At 40.5% G+C, this 21,138-nt stretch overlaps 2 protein-coding genes across 3 annotated transcripts in view; both read right to left on the minus strand.

Moving 5' to 3' along the window:
- Window positions 1-1,213: 1,213 nt before the first annotated feature.
- Window positions 1,214-8,334, minus strand: LOC124378691 (zinc finger protein 135-like). Of its 2 annotated transcripts, none has more exons than XM_046838448.1 (4): window positions 8,188-8,334; window positions 7,952-8,045; window positions 5,371-5,821; window positions 1,214-2,712 (listed from the first exon to the last, which is right to left on the minus strand). In XM_046838448.1, the coding sequence occupies exons 2-4, from the start codon at window positions 8,036-8,038 to the stop codon at window positions 2,069-2,071; spliced, it is 1,182 nt and encodes a 393-aa protein (XP_046694404.1). In that variant the 5' UTR covers window positions 8,039-8,045; window positions 8,188-8,334; the 3' UTR covers window positions 1,214-2,068. The 2 variants fall into 2 exon arrangements, with proteins under 2 accessions (XP_046694404.1, XP_046694405.1); XM_046838449.1 differs by lacking the exon at window positions 8,188-8,334 and adding an exon at window positions 8,116-8,182 and having other exon boundaries at window positions 7,952-8,063.
- A 3,201-nt stretch (window positions 8,335-11,535) lies between these two features.
- Window positions 11,536-21,138, minus strand: part of LOC124378186 (NACHT, LRR and PYD domains-containing protein 3-like) — a 13,134-nt gene continuing 3,531 nt past the window's right edge. Inside the window, 8 exon segments of the mRNA XM_046837730.1 lie at window positions 11,536-12,406; window positions 13,939-13,985; window positions 14,885-15,058; window positions 15,140-15,301; window positions 15,458-15,631; window positions 16,971-17,144; window positions 18,832-20,203; window positions 20,206-20,607. Coding sequence (XP_046693686.1) covers window positions 11,862-12,406; window positions 13,939-13,985; window positions 14,885-15,058; window positions 15,140-15,301; window positions 15,458-15,631; window positions 16,971-17,144; window positions 18,832-20,203; window positions 20,206-20,607 — 3,050 coding nt within the window. The 3' untranslated portion in view covers window positions 11,536-11,861.

The following is a 21,138-nucleotide window of genomic DNA, read 5'->3' on the forward strand; positions in this document are numbered from 1 at the left end:
TAACATCAAAAAAACAATACAGTCCCCATATAACCACTAAACAAATTATTATAACCACTAAAACACATTTAATCCTAATTATAACAATTTAAACATTAAACTCAGTACACATTCTCTGAGGTTTCCTCATGTCTTTTTTTCCCGCTCTTGTCAGTGATTAATGGATGTGAGGAGGGATGTTAATGTGTCGCCACCTGTCGGTATTAAATAGAATTACAGAGATAGATAGATAGATAGATAGATAGATAGATAGATAGATAGATAGATAGATAGATAGATAGATAGATAGATAGATAGATAGATAGATAGATAGATAGATTATATATATCTATATCTATATATCTATATATCTATATCTATATATCTATATATCTATATCTATATCTATATACATATACATATATATATATGCGCAGTCGTTTTGGAGTTTTGAGACCCAAGAGCCCGTCATGTTAAATACTTCAATCCATATTCCATATGGATTCATTATTTTCCTCAAAATTCTACAATCAATAACATAATTACAACGTAAAGACGTTTGTTGGAAATCTTAACAAAACGAAACTAATAAAATCACATGCAAGTATTTACAGCCTTTGCTAAGTACTTCATTGAAGCTCCTTTGGCACCAGTTTCAGCCTCAAGTTTGCCACCTATTTTTGTGCAGGTTCTTCCATTGTTCTCTGCAGAACCTTTCAGGTTGGATGAGGAGCGTCGGTGTGCAGGAACTCCAAATCAGCGCTTGTAAGATGACTGTTTTTTTGTTGGAAAATATTTTTCTGTAAAAAGAAAAAAAAACTGAAATATCTTACGTGCATAAATATTCGATCCGTGGTGTGGAAGCTGCCAGGTTTCACCGCTGGCTTAATGAAGACACAATTATTTCTCATTAGATCCTCCCTGTGCATCATGAATGGTGCCATCACATTTTTCTGGATTAAAAACCCCTTTGCTGAAAACATCTAACACTGTTACCTGTATAGAGACGTGATAAAAGTGTCCCATGTCCGGCACTGAGCATTAATTCAGGTCTTTCTGGACAAAAACCTTTCGTCAATTTGTTACGAATCTCTCGTGAACACTGGCTTTTTTTGATGAAGTCTGGATTTGTGGCTTCAGTCAGCGACTTGAATTCCGAGATGAAACCTCAGTCCTGTAGCACCTGCTCCTCTCGTGAACGCGATCACGACTGCGTGCGAATGAAACAGAGGCCTTTTTCTCTGTACATCTGAACTCGGGTTTATTTGAACTCAAATCTACACACTCATGGACAAGAACCTGTGTAGTGATTTAGCAAAAATACAAAACAATCCTCAATGTGGGACACAATTTCAACACCATTTCAACAGAAGGTTATTGCGTTATCTTTTACTGCACAATACCAAAAAAAAAAGATCATTTGAAATGAATTAGTAGATTATAAATAAATATACAATGAAGCGAAGTCACATTGTTTTCGAATCTTGCTTTAGAAATTTCATGAATGAGGAGAAAAGAAATGACCGCTTTACGGTATTGCCAAAAGTATTGGGACACCTGATATTGTTGAATGCAAACAATTGGATGTCGAAATTTTCACTTGAATTAGGAGACCCAAACCTGTTCCAGCATGATGATCCAGACCCTGTGCCCAAAGCCAGTTCCATGAAGATCTGCTTAACATGGTTTGGAGTGGAAGTTCTCCAGCTATGGAGCTCCAACCCTCTTGAACATGAATGAATATGAACACTGACTGCACCCCAGACCTCCTCGCTCACCTACATCCTTGTAGCTGAACTCCACAAAATCTAGTGGAACATCTTCTCAGAAGAATGGAACATTTTTATAACAGCAAATGAGGACTAAATGTGGAATAGGATGTTCAGAAAGAAGCTATGGTCAGGTGTCCACAAACTTATCAATACAGTACTGTGCAAATACATACACAGAGAGAAAGAGAAATTAATCATATACAATAATCATATTGTATAATCTAACAGTCATGAACTTGTGCCTCATGTAGTGCAGTAAGTGCAGTCGAGAGAGTCATGTGACCAGGTTAAGGAAGTGAAACTCCTCCCACACCGACTCAGAGCACCGATACGGTTACCGTCTCTATGCTGTGTTTTTTCCGCCGGTGGCTCGTCAGGTGGCCGAGCTGAATGAAGGTCTTGTCGCACTGCGAGCACCGGTACGGACGCTCCTTGGTGTGTGTCCTCAGGTGATTCTTAAGATTGGAGGCGTCCACAAACTGTTTTCCGCAGGTCCCACACAGGTAGGGTCTCTCCCCGGTGTGCCGTCTCTTATGGATTTTAAAGCTGCATAAACGAGAGAAAGTTTTGCCGCACTGCGAGCACTGGTACGGTTTGATTCCCGTGTGGGTCCACTGGTGGTTCTGGAGCACGTGCAAGCGAGCGAAGGTTTTGGGGCAGTGGGCGCACTGGTACGGCTTTTCCCCCGTATGGGTTTTCTGATGGCGTTGCAGAGCGTCCGAACGGCTGAAGTTTTTTGTGCATTCGGAGCAGCGATAAGGCTTTTCCCCGGTGTGTATCCGCTGGTGGTTTTTAAACGACGACAACTGAGTGAAGGCCTTGTTGCAGTGAGGGCACTGGAAAGGTCTTTCACCGCTGTGGATCCTCATGTGTCTGTTGTAGGAGGACGAGTTGGTGAAAACCTTTCCACAATCGGGGCAGGTTCGGAAGCCTTTAGCCGAGGGCAGGTAGGAGCACTCACCTACAGCAAAAGAAGGGCAGAAGTTTAAAAGTCTCCTTTCATCCCTAAATCACCATCACCATTCCATTATTTTATTCATGGGTCCATCACTCATCCTTCATGCCACCATATGCCCAGCCATACACCACCTGTGAGTACATGTACCCCCATCCCATGCCCAGATATATAGTCCACCTTGAAAGAACATGTCAACCCTCACCTTGACCGAAAGATATTAGCACAATTGCCCCTCCCTCCGTTATCACCCTCAGCAGGCTCAGGCAGTATGAGACCTGCCTTTCAGCTTAAATGAAACACCTGATCCTATCAAGCTCCTACTGTTGCTTCACCATCACAACATCAGCGAGAATTTGTATCACCACCTGACACCAGGAGTTACAGCCAGAAGAGACTGTGAGGGGTTTCTTTCAAATAAAAGTTCTTCATTCACTTTGCTGAATTTGCTATTTCATACGTTGCTGTTCTGAAATTCACCTGTAGGCGGCAGTGCTTCCCAAATTGAGGAGAAACCGTTAAAAGACTGAAAAGATACACACGTGCATTCATTGTGTTACTTCAGTTGCATTTTTTTTTCTTCTTCTTCAAAGTCAAAATATAAATCCATATTCCTGGTAGATTTTTGGTTACAGTCTAATACAAAAGCAATTAAGATACAAGATCATTTTTTTTATTATTAAATATAAAATCTTTATAGTTTGAAGCTGGTTATTTGTCATTTACAGTGGGGCAACAGTATTTAGTCAGGAATCAATTGTGCAAGTTCTCCCACTTAAAAAGACGAGAGAGGCTTCAACTATAAGAGACAAAATAAGAAAAGAAAAAATGTTCAAAGAATTTCTTTTATAAATTATGGTGGAAAATACGTATTTGGTTAATAACAAAAGTTCATCTCAATACTTTGTTATATTCTGTTTGTTGGCAATGACAGAGATCAAACGTCTTCAGTGAGTCTCCACAAGGTTTTTACACACTGTTGCTGGTAGTTTGGCCCATTCCTCCATGCAGATCTCCTCTAGAGCAGTGATGTTTTGGGGCTGTCGCTGGGCAACACGGATTTTCAACTCCCTACAAAGATTTTCTATGGAGACTGGCTAGGCCACTCCAGGACCTTGAAATGCTGCTTACGAAGCCACTCCCTTGTTGCCCGGGTGGTGTGTTTGGAATCATTGTCATGGTGAAAGCCCCAGCCAGGTTTGATCTTCAATGCCCTTGCTGATGGAAGGAGGTTTTCACTCAAAATCTCATGATACATGGCCCCATTCATTCTTTCCTTTACACGGATCAGTCGTCCTGATCCCTTTGTAGAAAAACAGCCCCAAAGCATGATGTTTCCACCCCCATGCTTCACAGTAGGTATGGTGTTCTTTGGCTGCAACTCAGCATTCTTTCTCCTCCAAACACGACAAGATGAGTTTTTACCAAGAAGTTCTATTTTGGCTTCATCTGACCATATGCCATTCTCCCAATCTTCTTCTGGATCATCAAAATGCTCTCTAGCAAACTTTAGACGGGTCCGGCCATGTACTGGCTTAAGCAGGGGGACACGTCTGGCACTGCAGGATTTGAGTCCTTGGTGGTGTAGTGTGTTACTGATGGTAGCCTTTGTTACTTTGGTCCCAGCTCTCTGCAGGTAATTCACCAGGTCCCCCGTGGTGAGATCTTGCGCGGAGCCCCAAATCGAGGGAGATTATCAGTGGTCTTGTATGTCTTCCATTTTCTAATAATTGCTCCCACAGTTGATTTCTTCACACCAAGCTGCTTACCTACTGCAGATTCAGTCTTCCAGCCTGGTGCAGGTCTACAATTTTGTTTCTGGTGTCCTTTGACAGCTCTTTGGTCTTGGCCATAGTGGAGTTTGGAGTTTGACTTTTTGAGGTTGTGGGCAGGTGACTTTTATACTGATAACGAGTACAAACAGGTGCCATTAATACAGATAACAAGTGGAGGACAGAGGAGCCTCTTAAAGAAGAAGTTACAGGTCTATGAGAGCCAGAATTCTTGTTTTTTTTGTAGGTGACCAAATACTTTTTTTCCACCATAATTTGCAAATAAATTCTTTAAAAACATAAAATCTCATAGTTGAAGTGTACCTATGATGAAAATTCCAGGCCTCTCTCATCTGTTTAAGTGGGAGAACTTGCACAATTGGTGGCTGACTAAATAAGTTTTTGCCCCACTGTATGGTACTTAATCTGGTATTGTACCGAAGCCAAAACTATGGTATCGAGCCGTCCCTAAACAGCATGATGTAAAAAAATACCCATAATGCTTATTTATTTAAAAATGCAATTACAAATGCAAATGTGGCTCAGAGTTCACCTGGATGTCTGAACCTATAATATGTTGGAGTCTTTAATTAGACATGGGAAAGTCCCATCAATAATCCTGACTCTGATGTTGGGGCTGAAGGCCTGGTAGCTTCATGCAGAGAAAATATTCTGCTGTTCTGCCACCATGCGTGCACAATATGATGAAATTGTGAAGCAACCAGACATATAGAGGATTGAGTGCACATGGCAGGTGGCGAACTGCGAGAACGAACGTCATTCATCTGTGATTCTGAGCTACCAAATCAAACATTTGGAAAGGAAAATGAAGCGGTGTATGGAGCAGGATGTTTTGATTTCAACTTCATGAAAGAAATCTCAAACGCATCACCTGTAAAGTTTACCACCTCATTTTCCTCCAGTGATGCATCACATTCTTCCTCCTCCTCTTCTTCTTCACTCAATATATCGATCGATTCAGTTTTACAGTTTGACTGAAACTCATCGCTAGGCTCCGTTTTAACGATGGTTAACGAATCTAGCTCATCATCCTCAGCATGATCGTCCTCGTAATCCTCAGCATCGTCGCTTTGCTCCAGGGTGTACTCGTTCTCCTGGTCAGAGTCACAACCCCACCCGTCTTTCGAGGCGCGCTCACTGCCGTATACAAACGAATCGATATCCAACAGATCCGGTTCGGTTTTAATGTCCAGGATCAAACCGTTCACGTCTCCCTGTGGCAAGTGTCTCGCTTCAGCAGCGTCTTCATCACCGGGATGCATCAGCGTGGACACGGGTGGCATTTTAGGCAGGAAAGAGCCAGGAAAGAAATCCTGAAATTCCTATTGGAAAACATGGAACATTTTTAATATTAAACAAAAACATTGTATTGTAAAGCTGATTTATTACTAAAAAACATCAAACATGGAAAAATGATTATCCACCTCAAACAAGGGGGTGCAGGGGGTCATTGTGAAATGATCATTTTATATCCACTGAGTATTTTATACCACACATTATAGTGTATGTACAGACGTTTCTAGTTATAATAACCTCCACTTTTCAAGGAAGGTTTTGCCACTAGAGTTTGTGGAGATTCATTCATCTACATGGGTGATAATAAAACTAATGTAGTTGAGAAGGTGAGGAGGCCTGGGGCGCAGTCAGTGTTGGAACTTTATAGCAGATCTTTCACTCCCAGCCATGGAAGCTTGGTTTCAGGGAGCTGGCTTTGTGCACAGGGAACAGGTTTTGGGTCTCCTGGTAGCACATCCAAAAGACGTCCTATACAATTATATGTCTCCGAATTTTGGTGTAAAGTTTGAGAAAGAACCACATATGGGTGGAAATGTCGGGTGTCCCAATACTTTTGGCAATTATAATAAATTATATATTCTTTTGTAGTTTATTAGAACCCTAATGTATTTTCTGCTATAATGCAAGTTATATTTTATAAACACGCATACACACAAACACACGAGCAAAAAAAATATTTAGTCAGCACCAATTGTGCAAGTTCTCCCACTTAAAACTACCACTTCAACTATGAGACAAAATGAGAAAAAAAAATCCCAAAAATCACATTGTCTGAACAAAACTGTAGACCTGCACCAGGCTGGAAGACTGAATCTGCAGTAGGTGAGCAGCTTGGTGTGAAGAAATCAACTGTGGGAGCAATTATTAGAAAATGGAAGACATACAAGGCCACTGATAATCTCCCTTGATCTGGAGCTCCACGCCAAGATCTCACCCCATGGGGTCAAAATGATCACAAGAACGGTGAGCAAAAATCCCAGAACCACATGGGGGACCTGGTGAATGACCTGCAGAGAGCTGGGACCAAAGTAACAAAGGCTACCATTAGTAACACACTACGCCGCCAGGGACTCAAATCCTGCAGTGCCAGACGTGTCCCCCTGCTTAAGCCAGTACATGTCTGGCCCCGCTTGAAGTTTGCTAGAGAGCATTCGGATGATTCAGAAGAGGATTGGAAAATGAAACCCAAATAGAACTTCCTGGTAAAAACTCAACTTGTCGTGTTTGGAGGAGAAGGAATGCTGAGTTGCATCCAAAGAACACCTACCTACTGTGAAGCATGGGGGTGGAAACATCATGCTTTGGGGCTGTTTTACTGCAAAGGGATCAGGACGACTGATCCGTGTAAAGAAAAGAATGAATGGGGCCATGTATCGTGAGATTTTGGGTGAAAACCTCCTTCCATCAGCAAGGGCATTGAAGATCAAACGTGGCTGGGGCTTTCACCATGACAATGATTCCAAACACACCGCCAGGGCAACCAAGGAGTGGCTTCATAAGCAGCATTTCAAGGTCCTGGAGTGGCCTAGCCAGTCTCCATAGAAAATCTTTGTAGGGAGTTGAAAATCCGTGTTGCCCAGCGACAGCCCCAAAACATCACTGCTCTAGAGGAGATCTGCATGGAGGAATGGGCCAAACTACCAGCACCAGTGTGTAAAAACCTTGTGGAGACGTTTGATCTCAGTCATTGCCAACAAACGGTATATAACAACGTATTAAGATGAACTTTTGTTATTGACCAAATACGTATTTTCCACCATAATTTATAAAGAAATTCTTTAAAAATCAGACAATGTGATTTTCTGGATTATTTTTTCTCATTTTGTCTCTCAGAGTTCAAGTGTGAATATATATATATATATACACACACACACACACACACACACACACACATATACACACACACTTCCTAATACACAATATATTGATTAAAGTATTAATGAATAAAAAAAGAGAAAAGAAACAAACTAATTGCTGCATTCTGATCAAACAAATTATCATAATCTATAACGAATGATGATGATGATGATGACGATGAAGAAGAAGAAGAAGAATGTGACCAGGTCAGATCTTCCTGCCAAGAAAACCAGCATACTGGGAAAAAAAACTTTGCATGGTTTCTTTCTCCATTACATTCAAAAAATGTGGGTCCAAACCTCATCTACTGCTTCCTGCTTGAGCTGGAGAGAGGAGTCCTGCAGGGACAGATCTGCTACTGAGCTGGAGCTCCACAACACGGCCATCACTGCCCTGCGCACACACACACACGCACACACACACACACACACACACACACACACACACACACACACACACACACCATTCAATAACACAAAAACCCAGCGGCTATTACTGCGCGAAACTTGTTGGTGAGAATGAAAGGCTGGTTTACACTTCTTGCTCCGCGGTTCCTCTGTGGCTCTCCAGCCTGCTGATGGCGCCTCCAAATCCTCCATTCCTATAAAAACGCTTCCGCTTTTTTGGCGTTCTGACATCACGTAATAGGACGTTAGCGACACCTCATTGGCTACCTCTAGCGTCTATGAATAATTTGGACCAATCGGAATGACAGTCTGCGCCAAACCCCGCCCCTTTTACTCAAATGTTAAGTCATCAATATTTAAGTTGTACTGTAGGGAAGTTTCTCTTTCCCTATTTACACACACACACACACACACACACACACACACACACAGACCGGCCAACCAAACACTGTCTACAGTTTACTCTTAATCTTCATGCTATGGATTCCACCACATGACCAAAACCTTGCCCTTGAGATTCTCCTCCATGCTGAGATGATCACATCACGCAGTTCATACAGATTTCATTCCCCAGGAGCCCAGAGAAGATGCCACAATTCCTACCACATCCACAAGGTGATCTACTGGATTCAGATCCTGGGGGTTCTGAAGAACGCACTCATTGTGATGATCATTGTGAAGACTTTAGCTTTGCAGTTTGGTGCACCATCCTGCTGGAGGTAGACAGTAGATGGTAAACAATCAGCAACAATACTCAAATAGGCTGTGATTTAACCCCTGTGTGGTCATGGGATTCTGTACCCTGTATATCCTTATCCTGACCTGCCTTCACTAAACATCTAAAATAAAGCAGCTACACTTCATTTCAATCCTCAAATCTATTTTAAATGAAGAAACCACATCATCACGCATCACGCTGTAAATGTCCAGATCTTCCCTCCTCAGTGTGCAGTATTTTATTCAGATTTAATCACAGGACAGTGTGCGAGTGTGGACTTTGCAGATATGTTTTTCACACTTCAAGAACAGTGTTTGTTTTACAGTTCTTCTTTGGGGGACTGGATTGGTATCTCCTCCTCTTGCCTGCTCCAGCTGCCACCTTGGACAGCTCCATGAACATGAACAGCTTTCACATGTTCTACAGAAGCTGCTGTATTCGGGACACAGTCTCTTCTTTAAATTTGGGTGGTTACATTTGTATGAGGAAAAATCAGTGATGCTACAGTATAGAACATGACCAAGAACCAGCACACAGTCATCCTCCTGCAGCTGTCATTTCCATTCACCTTGTTCACACCTCCTTTGTTGTGCTTGTAGTCCAGAATGATAGCTGGCTTCTTCTTCTCGAGATCACTGATCTCTGCTGTTTTGTGCAGTGTGCTCAGGAGGACCTTCTTTAAAAAATGCTGAGGAATTGTCCTGGGCATGGGAAACAGCATATCTTCTTGGTCCTGGGTTCATCGTCATGGCATTTTTTTGCCATATGGTAAAGAAGACCATGATACACTATTGCCGTATATTGCCAAAAGTATTGGGACACCTGACTTTCCCAGCAATATGTGGTTCTTTCCCAAACTGTTACCATAAAGCTGAAGGCACACAGATGTATTGGACGTCTTTGGATGCAGTCGCATGACATTTTTCCTTCACTTGAACTAGGAGACCCCAAACCTGTTCCAGCATGACAGTGCCCCAGTGATACTAAATGAAGATCTGCTCTGCATGGTTTGGAGTGGAAGATCTCCTGCTATAAAGCTTTGATCTAAACCCTACTGAAGACCTTTGGGATGAATGTAAAAGCTAACTTCCCCAGGAACCTCCTTACCTCACCTACCTCAGTACCCGATTTTACTAATACCCTTGTGTCTGAATGAGCAAAAATCTCCACCAGCACAATCCAAAATCTGGTGGAACATCTTCCAAGGAGAGTGGAGGGAATTATAAGAGCAAATTGGGCCACCTGAAGTAATCAGATCTGCAACTTGCTGGGCACTGATACGAGCAAATTGACAACTAGGAAACTGCAAACCACAGCACTTTTATATAAGCATTAGTAAATAATGCCTTCAAGAAATGTTTGTTTTGACTGAAATTCTGTTTATTTTGTCTAAGCTTGAGTCTTGTGTGGAGTCATGGAGGGCAAGATGATAGAGAGATCAATCAGTAGCACCCAATCTTAGTTTCTTATTGTGTGTGTGTGTGTGTGTGATGTGTCTGTAGTTTTTCCGATTTGTAAATGGTTTCATAGCTGGCAGGTCAAAGGCCCCTAAGACAATATTTGTAGCCTTGCTGTGTAACGCCTTTCTGGCACTACAGAGGGGTGATGCTGCCCGAAAAATGAAATGGAAAGGGGCTTTCATATGAATCTTCTCCTCACCACCCTCTTTTTTTACTTCCCTGTTCCTCCATTTTTCATTCTGCAGCATCTTGTGGGTTTACCTGACCATAGCGATACAGTCGTGCATCAGTAATAATAATCCGTGGGGAAACACACTGCTCAGCGTGTAGTTAATTGGGCTAAAAGAAGCTTCGAGGCAAAAATATCTGCCTTGGTGATTTTTTTTATTGGAATTACTCGAGTTACTCGAAGAATCGTTTCAGCCCTAATCCATACCAATACGTCATACAGCACAAGAGCGGCCTCTAGAGGGTGAATCACTGACACCACGTGCTGCTTATTTGATATGCCTTAATATCATACCTTGATTTGCTATATTCATATTTATCATTCAGCATATTTTTGGATGGTTCAGTACTGTTTATATGACCTCTATATAGTAGGACAGAATATCTACATTAATGATTATAGCAAATGGTTATAATATTGCAGTGGTGTTCCAATATTACTGAGACACATGTTCTGTGTTTTGGTTCTTCTTTTAGGAAGATTGAGAGAAGAAGCACTGCAATGCCCCAGTCACACATAAGATACACCAGAGCCTGAGCTAGGAACATGTAGACTGTCCAAATATTTACACCTCGCTCAGCTACAGTGTTTTATTCAACTTCAACCGTTAAGTATGAAATGGGGGGGAATTTTTTAAAGGTCTCACCCACCTGCAAACATCCTTCAATGATTTTTGTTGTTCCCCAATGATGAGTCTTTGACTATTACAGCTAACCTGGTTATAAAAGTGAGGGTGAACCAGAGATGGAACTGTTGAAACCAAATTCTGTCTCTACTATTGTCTTAGTAAAAATATCCAGTGTTGGTGAGATTTCTGTTTTTGGGTGACACGAGAGGAACCCGATATGTCCTTCTGAGTTACTGTAATCTTGAACCTGTCTGATGGATGTCCTTTGAATGCTTTTCTTCATGGCAACATTCTGAGTAAAATCTGGAGATCAGCAGTAATAATAATTCTCAAACCAGCCTGTCTGGCATTTTCCCTCATTCCGATGTTTGCTCTGCTGGCACACGATTGGCTGATTAGAGAACACGCACAGTGATAGTATTGTTTAAAAACATTTAATGAATACAAAAAAAGTAATTATAGAATCAAACAAATGGACCAATAAATGAATATATTTACTAGATACCATCTGACTCGACAAATTTGTGATCTACAGCTTGTATGTTTGTTATTCTTGCGTCATTGTTTCAAAAGATCTTCAGTAACAGGCTTTGGGAAATGGATCACAGGATCCTAGACTAGTGACGATTGGAGGAATATCATCTGTTCCGTATTATGTGCATGAAACGGGTTTTCCTGCACACCAGATTGACAGGAACCCAGAATGCTACACTGCTATAATATCTGTTTCATCACCTTTATCATTTTATTATCCTTTATTTTTCTATTTAATCCAGCTGACACAAAGTCACAGAGCCCTCTTCCAGACTAAACCCTGGATACACTGGTTTCTTAAACTCCGTGATGAACGTGTGTATGTGTGTAAGTGTGTGTGTATCTGCTGAGATGAAGTAAAAGGACAGTCTTCCAGCAGGCCAGTCCAGATACACACCTATCCGACGTGACTCCTTCATGAATATTTTGGTGTCCTCTGAATTGTGCCTGGCAAACACGTGATTTTTGAATAAAATACAGAGTGCCCAGGAGACCGGGTTTAACCCGAACTTCATGTGAGCATCCCACACTGGTAGATCTTCTGCATTCCTCTGTATATCAGGATACGTGATGGCAATTTCTAGTGATTCTCCTTCAGTACACACTTCCCAGTAACAACGCTGGCTCAGAGCCTCGTTACACAGAACATGTCGAAAACTCTGAAATCTGTCTGGGTGATCTGGGTATTCCTGGTTTTGGTTGATGTATGAGACCTTCCTGTTCGACAGATGCAGTTGTTTGTGGGCCGTGTCTGAGTTGAACGTGAGCTCACAGGCATCTGCAGGAGCAGAAAATATCTTCAATATTTAAGTTTTAGAAATGAGCATAAGCCAACATTAGCATTGGAGTAAAAGTATTCAGATATTGTAATTTTAGAGCGTTTTTGCTGGATCAGCAATATATTATTAGAGGTCGGTGCATTAATTGACACCGATAGTCGATTGCAATATTAGAAAAAAATTCATACTAGGGCTAAAGTTTCATCCAAGAATATCTGTGAAAACTAAAACCATTAGATCATTTAATTGCCATTTTCATTCAAAATGTATTTACAAATGTACAAAATATAAAAATGAATTTCAGATTGCTTAAAAAAAAGTAAATAAAATAAACACACTGTATGGTGTTTTCTTTATGTTTTAGTTTGAAATGATCCCAAATTTTTCGCAATATTGAGTTTATTTCTCAAAAACATCTAACATTTCTGGTGCATCCACCAGTAACCATGTTGTGGGCATGAAGTTTGGAGCTGTTGGTGTATGAACGAGGCTCCTCTGCTTCATCAGACTTGTTCCTTCTCCTCCAGAGCTGATTGTTAGACAGAGTTTTCTCCAGGGATCTGAGGCTCGGTTTAATACCGTGATTCTACTGATTGTAGACAATTTCATTTTCAATGTGTAAAACTTTCTGGCACTACAGAGGGGTAACGCTGCTCGAAAAATTAAATAGGCAAAAAACAAAGAAAAAAAAAACATATAATGTGGCAGAAAGGGGCTTTCATATAAATCTTCTCCTCACCCCTTACTTTTTACTTCCCGTGCCTCAATTTTTCATTCTCCAGCATTTTCTGGGTTTACCATAGCGATACAGTCGTGCATCAGTAATAATAATCCGTGGGGAAACACAATGCTCAGTGTGTAGTTAAATGGGCTAAAATAAGCTTTGAGGCAAAAAAATCTGCCTTGATGATTTTTTTATTGGAATTACTCGAGTTACTTGAGGAATCGTTTCATCCCTAATCCATACCGATACGTCATCCAGCACAAGAGCGGCCTCTAGAGGTAAATCACTGACACCATGTGCTGTTTATTTGATATGCCTTGATATCATACCTTGATTTGATATATTCATATTTATCATTCAGCATATTTTTGGATGGTTCAGAACTGTTTATATGACCTCTATATAGTAGGACAGAATATCTACATTAATGATTATAGCAAATGGTTATAATATTGCAGTGGTGTTCCAATATTACTGAGTCACATGTTCTGTGTTTTGGTTCTTCTTCCAGGAAGATTGAGAGAAGAAGCACTGCAATGCCCCAGTCACACATAAGATACACCAGAGCCTGAGCTTGGAACATGTAGACTGTCCAAATATTTACAACTTCGCCCGTTAAGTATGAAACGGGTGGAACATTTTAAAAGGTCTCACCTACCTGCAAACATTCTCCAATGATTTTTGTTGTTCCCCAATGATTTAGAGTTTTTACTGATTACAGATAACCTGCTTATAAAAGTGAGGGTGAACCAGAGATGAAACATGAAAGACAATGAGAAATGAAAAGAAACTGGCAGAGGAACTTACACTTTTTGATTCCCGCTTTGATAAATTGTTTACTTTTTGGTTCCATCCTACAGAAAGGAAGCAGAACTTTAGTGTTGCATCACGACCAAAAAAGCTGTTCATTTACATTTATTTAAAAAACAGCACTGAATCTGTATTATAATTATCTGTATTTTTACTGTAACTTCACTACATTTCAAACTCAAATATTTGACTTTTACTCGACTACATTTAGTGAAATCAGTGGTCTCTATTTATTAACGAGGATACAAACGTAACTGGTGAAACACGCAGCGAGTCACCAATCCGGATCGAGCGCACGCTCTGTTTTACACGTGTTCTGATCGGCGCTCGGTGTATCTACTGATCACCAACATACAGTTCAGCATCAGTTCAACATCAAGCAGAACATTTAGAGAGGAATAAATGATGAAGAAACTCCAGACTCGAACTCGACACAACACACGTGACCTCATTTATGTTTTTTTGAAGTAGTTATAAAGAAGGTTTTGTGTTCATGATCATTTTAATAGAAATCAATCAGTGTTTGAGTCATTAATATCATTCTATTAATAGATCAGTGTGCTGAGAGTCACATTCGAGTCTTTACACAGAAACTGATGTGATTAATAAAGAATCTTGTGATAAAAATGATAATAGGAACATTAGAGTTATAATAAATCAATAAACGTTTGTACTTTTACTCAAGTGAAAGTTTAAAGGGACACTTTAATTGGAGTAACATTTCACTGAGTGTCTCTACTTTAACTCAAATACATGCTCTGTGTCCTTCATCAACCACTGAATGTATTAATTTGTAGTAAATGGCAAAACGTAAAGCCTCAGACTGTTCTCATAGTCTGCTGTAGCAATTGTACAATTTCCAAAAGGCCAAAACCTGTTCTAGCATGATAATGATAATGCGGGAAGAACAACAGTGTACTCAAAAACTGGAGTAAAATCTTACTTGAGTGTCTCCAGTTTGCAGTTTGGATTATTCCGTAGGTCAGAGAGCAGCTGTTCTCCTCCATCTCCTGGATTATTGTAGCTCAGATCAAGATCTTTCAGGACTGATGAGTTTGAACTCAGAGTCGATGCCAGAAAAGAAAAACCTTCTTCTGTCACCAAACAACCAGACAATCTAAAAAAAAAAAAAAGAAAGAATTAACAGCAACCTTCTGACCAGCACGGAGTAGATTTAGATTATCGCTTGAAAACTAACCCCAGTGTCTGCAGTTTGCACTGTTTATTGCTGAGTCCTTCAGAAATGTGCTTCACTCCTGAATCCCTCAGATCATTGTTACTCAGGTCCAACTCTCTTAAAGTGTAGAGAATGGAGGAGAGGAATGAGCAGCTCTTCTCTGTGAGGTTACACCAGCTCAGCCTGGATTTAAAACACAGCCAAAAATAACAGATGCTGCGGAATTAAAGTAGGTAAAAAAAAAGATCATCTTAAACTTATACATAATGTGCCATGTGGATGCATCTTTCAGTACGTCTAATAATTAAATTATTTATGAAGTTATTTATCAACACTTGCCTCAGAATTTCTAATTTACTGAAGACGTTTTCCTGTTTAGCAAAAAGCAGCTCTACTGCTGTGTCCTGAAGGTCGTTGAAGCTCAGGTCCAGTTCAGTCAGAGAAGATGAAATTGAGAGGAGGGCTGAAGTGAGTTCAGCACAGCTGCTGTGGGAGAAATGGCACTTTGCCAACCTTAAGACAGTGAATCAGGTTATAGTTAATGAGAGGAAAGTTCAAATGTGTGGTTCTTTCCCATCAACCATTTTTTTTCAGGTATAAAATAGTATTTTGATTCATTTGCAAGTATTAGTTTTGAAAGTACTAGTCATAACAGCAGTTATGCTCACACCTACATAGGAATACATTGTTCAGTCAGGATTTACATCTAATCATAGCACAAAGACAGTGCTGGTTAAAGTGGTAAATGACCTGCTACTGGCCTCTGATCAGCGACTCATTGCTTGTGTTACATGACTGTAGTGCACTTATTTTATACAAGTGAGATTCTGCCAATAGCAATATCATACCAATAGTTTTTCCGGGTTGCATTATACAGCAGTAGAGCGGCCTCTAGATGTGAATCACTTACACCACATGCTGTTTGTTTAAAGTGTTTTTATTTATTTGGAGTGTTACTTTCTGTTTCAGTTTGAATGTATGTCTTTTGTTTTTCTCCATATTTTCCCAATAATATTTTTTATCAGTGGTTAAGGCTGTGGGTTACTGATCGGCATGTCGAGGTTTTAAGCCCCGGTATTGCCAAGCTGCCACTCTTGGGCCCTTGAGCAAGGCCCTTAACCCTCTGTGCTCCAGGGGCACCATATCATGGCTGACCCTGTGCTCTGACCCCATTTTTTTAAGCAAGCTGGGATACGCGAAGAGAGAACTTCACTGTGCTGTAATGTATATGTGACAAATAAAGGCTATTCTTCTTGTAAAAACAATCGGCTGATGAATCGGTTTTTGGCGAGTACCATCCAACCAAGCTATCGATATCGGGAAAATCCACCTCTATATAAAAGTCTACCTCTATATATTAGGACAGAATTCATACACTAATGATTATAGCAAATGGTTATAATATTATAGTTGTGTTCCCACAATATATTACTGAATCATGTGTTTTGTTTGTTCTTTAAAAAATATTGAGAGATGAGGTTCAGCAATGCCACCAGTCACATGTACTGTAAGATACACCAGAGGTCAGCTGAGCTTGAAAAATTGTCCTAACATTTACATAGTGATATTTATAAACACCTACTTCAATCAAAAGGTGCAGGCTATTTGTTGGTACCTTTAATAGTGAAAGCTAGTTTTCTCTTGCCCCAAGATTATGAATACTATAATTAAATGACAAAAAATTGACAACCAAAATAATTTAGGTTGAAACATATTTGTTTTAAGTTAAGCCTTCTGAGAACAGGCCTTTCTTAGGTGAAGTAGCAGATCTGGAGGGATCGTGGTTATAAAGTGTTTGGGTGAAGTGGAATGTTTGGATGCTGTAACCTGTGCTGTAACACACATTTCTCACCTCAGTATCTCCAGTTTACAATGTGGACTCTTCAGACCATCAGAAAGCAACTTTGCTCCCTTGTCAATTCTGTAATTATCACTCAGGTCCAGTGCTCTCAGAGCAGAGTTTTCTGCATCGAGAGCTGAAGCCACGGTCTCCCAGCACTCTTCAGTGAGCTCACAACCAGCAAGCCTGACAAAACACCACACAAACTTTCAAGGTGCTTTCTACAATATGAATGGAATTATAAAGGGCTCAATATACAGTGCCTTGCAAAAGTATTGACCCCCCTTTGCATTTTTCCTATTTTGTTGCCTTACAACTTGGAATTAAAATGGATTTTTATTTGTATTTAATATAATGGACATACACAAAATAGTCCAAATTGGTGAAGTGAAATTAAAAAAATAACTTGTTTCAAAAAATTCTAAAAAATAAATAAAGGAAAAGTGGTGCGTGCATATGTATTCACCCTCTTTGCTATTAAGCCTCTGAATAAGAGTCCACCTGTGTGCAATCTAAGTGTCACATGATCTCAGTATATAAATACACCTGTTCTGAAAGGCCCCAGAGTCTGCAACACCACTAAGCAAGGGGCACCACCAAGCAAGCGGCACCATGAAGACCAAGGAGCTCGCCAAACAGGTCAGGGACAAAGTTGTGGAGAAGTACAGATCAGGGTTGGGTTATAAAAAAATATCCAAAACTTTGAACATCCCACGGAGCACCATTAAAGCCATTATTAAAAAATGGAAAGAATATGGTACCAAAACAAACCTGGCAAGAGAGGGCCGCCCACCAAGACTCACGGACCAGGCAAGGAGGGCATTAATCAGAGAGGCAACAAAGAGACCAAAGATAACCCTGAAGGAGCTGCAAAGCTCCACAGCGGAGATTGGAGTATCTGTCCATAGGACCACTTTAAGCCGTACACTCCACAGAGCTGGGCTTTACGGAAGAGTGGCCAGAAAAAATTAAGCAAACACGTTTGGTGTTCGCCAAGGCATGTGGGAGACTCCCCAAACATATGGAAGAAGATACTCTGGTCAGATGAGACTAAAATTGAGCTTTTTGCCCATCAAGGAAAACGCTATGTCTGGCGCAAACCCAACAACTCTCATCACCCCGAGAACACCATTTTTCATAAGCAGGGACTGGGAAACTGGTCAGAATTGAAGGAATGATGGATGGCGCAAAATACAAGGAAATTCTTCAGGGAAACCTGTTTCAGTCTTCCAGAGATTTGAGACTGGGACGGAGGTTCACCTTCCAGCAGGACAATGACCCTAAGCATACTGCTAAAGCAACACTCGAGTGGTTTAAGGGGAAACATTTAAATGTCTTGGAATGGCCTAGTCAAAGCCCAGACCTTAATCCAATTGAGAATCTGTGGTATGACTTAAAGATTGCTGTACACCAGCGGAACCCATCCAACTTGAAGGAGCTGGAGCAGTTTTGCCTTGAAGATTGGGCAAAAATCCCAGTGGCTAGATGTGCCAAGCTTATACATAAATACCCCAAGAGACTTGCAGCTGTAATTGCTGCAAAAGGTGGCTCTACAAAGTATTGACTTTGGGGGAGTGAATAGTTATGCACGCTCAAGTTTTCTGTTTTTTTGTCTTATTTCTTGTTTGTTTCGCAATAAACAATATTTTGCATCTTCAAAGTTGTAGGCATGATGTGTAAATCAAATGATACAAACCACCAAAAAATCCATTTTAATTCCAGGTTGTAAGACAACAAAATAGGAAAAACGCCAAGGGGGGTCAATACTTTTGCAAGGCACTGTACAGTGAGTGATGATACCATCAGTAGAAACCACCATGTCAAGTATAAAAACCAGGGAGTAAAAGAGAAATAATAAATAAATTTCTCTCACCAAGCTTTTCTGAAGCATCTCACAGCAGGGATGAGTCTCCTGTTGGCTGAATTGGATGGGTTGAATTGTTTGGGGTGGAGCTCCTCAAAAACATCCCCAGACATCAACATCAAGTAGGCCAGAGTAGAGCAGTTTGAGGAGGATAATTCTCTGCCTGGTAAATTGTCTGTACAAAGATATTTCTTAATTTGCTTGTACAGGGATTCGTCTTTCAGTTCCATCAGACAGAAGAAGTGATTGATGGATGTCTCAGGGGGCAAATCAGGAGGCTTGTTCTGCATTTGCCTGATGTACTGGATCACTTTGTTAATGCTCTTCTTGTTGAACTGTGTATCTGTAAGAATTCCTTGCAGAAGTTTCTGATTGCTCTCAAGTGAAATTCCCAACAAGAATCGAAGAAAAAGATCTAAATGACCATTCTCAGTCTCCTTGGCTTTATCAACTACCTTCTTCAGGAGAACATCCAGCTGGGTGTCTTTAGGAGGGTCTTCACTGAAGAAAAACTTTAACTCATCCATGTTTTTGTTCAGGTAGGAATTGAAAACATGGAGTGCAGCAAGAAACTCCTGAATGCTTAAATGAATAAAGCAGTAAATCTTCCTCTCATGAAGCACTGATTCAATCTTGAAGATCTCAGCACACATCCCTGAGCACTCTGAATCAACACGGACCTCAATACCACACTCTATCAGGTCTTCTTCATAGAACATGATGTTCCCATTTATCAGCTGTTTAAACGCCAGCTTGGCCAGTTTCAGGATCATTCCTTTGTTCATCTCCAGCAGTTTCTTCACATCTCGTTCCACCTTGTCATCATACTTTTGGTTTTTGGTGTTCATCTGTATAAGCAGGAAGTGGATGTACATTTCAGTCAGTGTAGCAGGAATTTCTTCACCATTCTTTTGAACCAGCATTGCTTGAAGCACCGTAGCAGTGATCCAGCAGAAGATGGGGATGTGACACATGATGTAAAGGCTCCGAGATTTCTTAATCTGTGAGATGATCTGATTGGCTTCATTCTCATTAGTTATTCTCTTTTTAAAATACGCCTCCTTTTGCTTATCGGTGAATCCTCGCACTTCTGTAAACAAGCTCACATACTCTGAAGGGATCTGATTGGCTGCTGCTGGTCGTGAGGTGATCCAGATCAGAGCAGAAGGAAGCAGCTTTCCTTCAATCAGGTTTGTGATGAGAGCATTCACAGGAGCTTTTTTTGTCACCTTTCTCACCATACTGGTGCTGAACTCCAACGAAAGACGACTTTCATCAAGTCCATCAAAAACAAAAACAAGCTGGAGACGTTTGTATAAATCTGTATCACTGAGTTTTTCAAGATCAGGGTAGAAATCCTGCAGTAATTCATGAAGACTGTATTTTCATCTTTAATTAAATTAATCTCTCGGAAAGGAAGGAGGAAAATGCAGTCTATGTTCTTGTTAGCATTTCCTTCAGCCCAATCGAGTATAAACTTCTGCACAGATACAGTTTTTCCGATTCCTGCGATTCCTTTGGTGAGCACTACTCGATTATCTTCATTAAAAATCTCATTGCAGTTGATTTGTTTTTCCTGAGATTTTTGAACACTAAAAGCTTTGTCCATTTTCAGAATCTCGTGTTCTTTGTTGACTTCTTTGAATTCTCCTTCGGTGATATACAGCTGCGTGTAGACCTTCTTCAGAAGTCTTTTATTTCTTGCGTCATTTTTGCCTTCAAAAATGCACTCGATTTTCTTCTTCATGTCGGCTTTGTGATTCACCAGAAATCTCTTAAGAACATCTTTAGACAAAAAACGATATAAAGCAGAAGAAGAAAAGCAGATTAAAACATTGAACGTATCTATGGCCCTCAGATTTCTTCATTGCCCCGACTGTTTTGAGTTTACCCCTTTAATAGTTTGAATATTTATACACCAGTGTGCCCTTTCCTCACAAAGTATATGCTCTAGCCTCTGTCATTACAGAGGTATTATGATTTTTTTTTTGGTTGTATTAAAACCATGTTAAAACCCAAACACAAGTAATAACACTGTGGTGGGCAAATATTCAGCTCATCATGTAAACCTAGGCCTCTGGCAATCTAGCCAATTTTATTGGCCGTTTGGATGTTGCAATTTTAAGCTCAACCTAGAAATTTTTTGGGGGAAGAACTTCCACAGTCTGAAGATCCTACAAAGCTTTTACTGAGCTGCTATGAGAAGAGGAAGGCTGGAGAAGTCTTATCAGAGCTCCAGTTAGAGGCTAACAGCATATCTTCCCAACTCCTGTCACTACATAAACTACACAACACGGCCTGCCAATACAATTCTTG

Source organism: Silurus meridionalis, chromosome 24, assembly GCF_014805685.1.
Source record: "Silurus meridionalis isolate SWU-2019-XX chromosome 24, ASM1480568v1, whole genome shotgun sequence".
NCBI lineage: Eukaryota > Metazoa > Chordata > Actinopteri > Siluriformes > Siluridae > Silurus > Silurus meridionalis.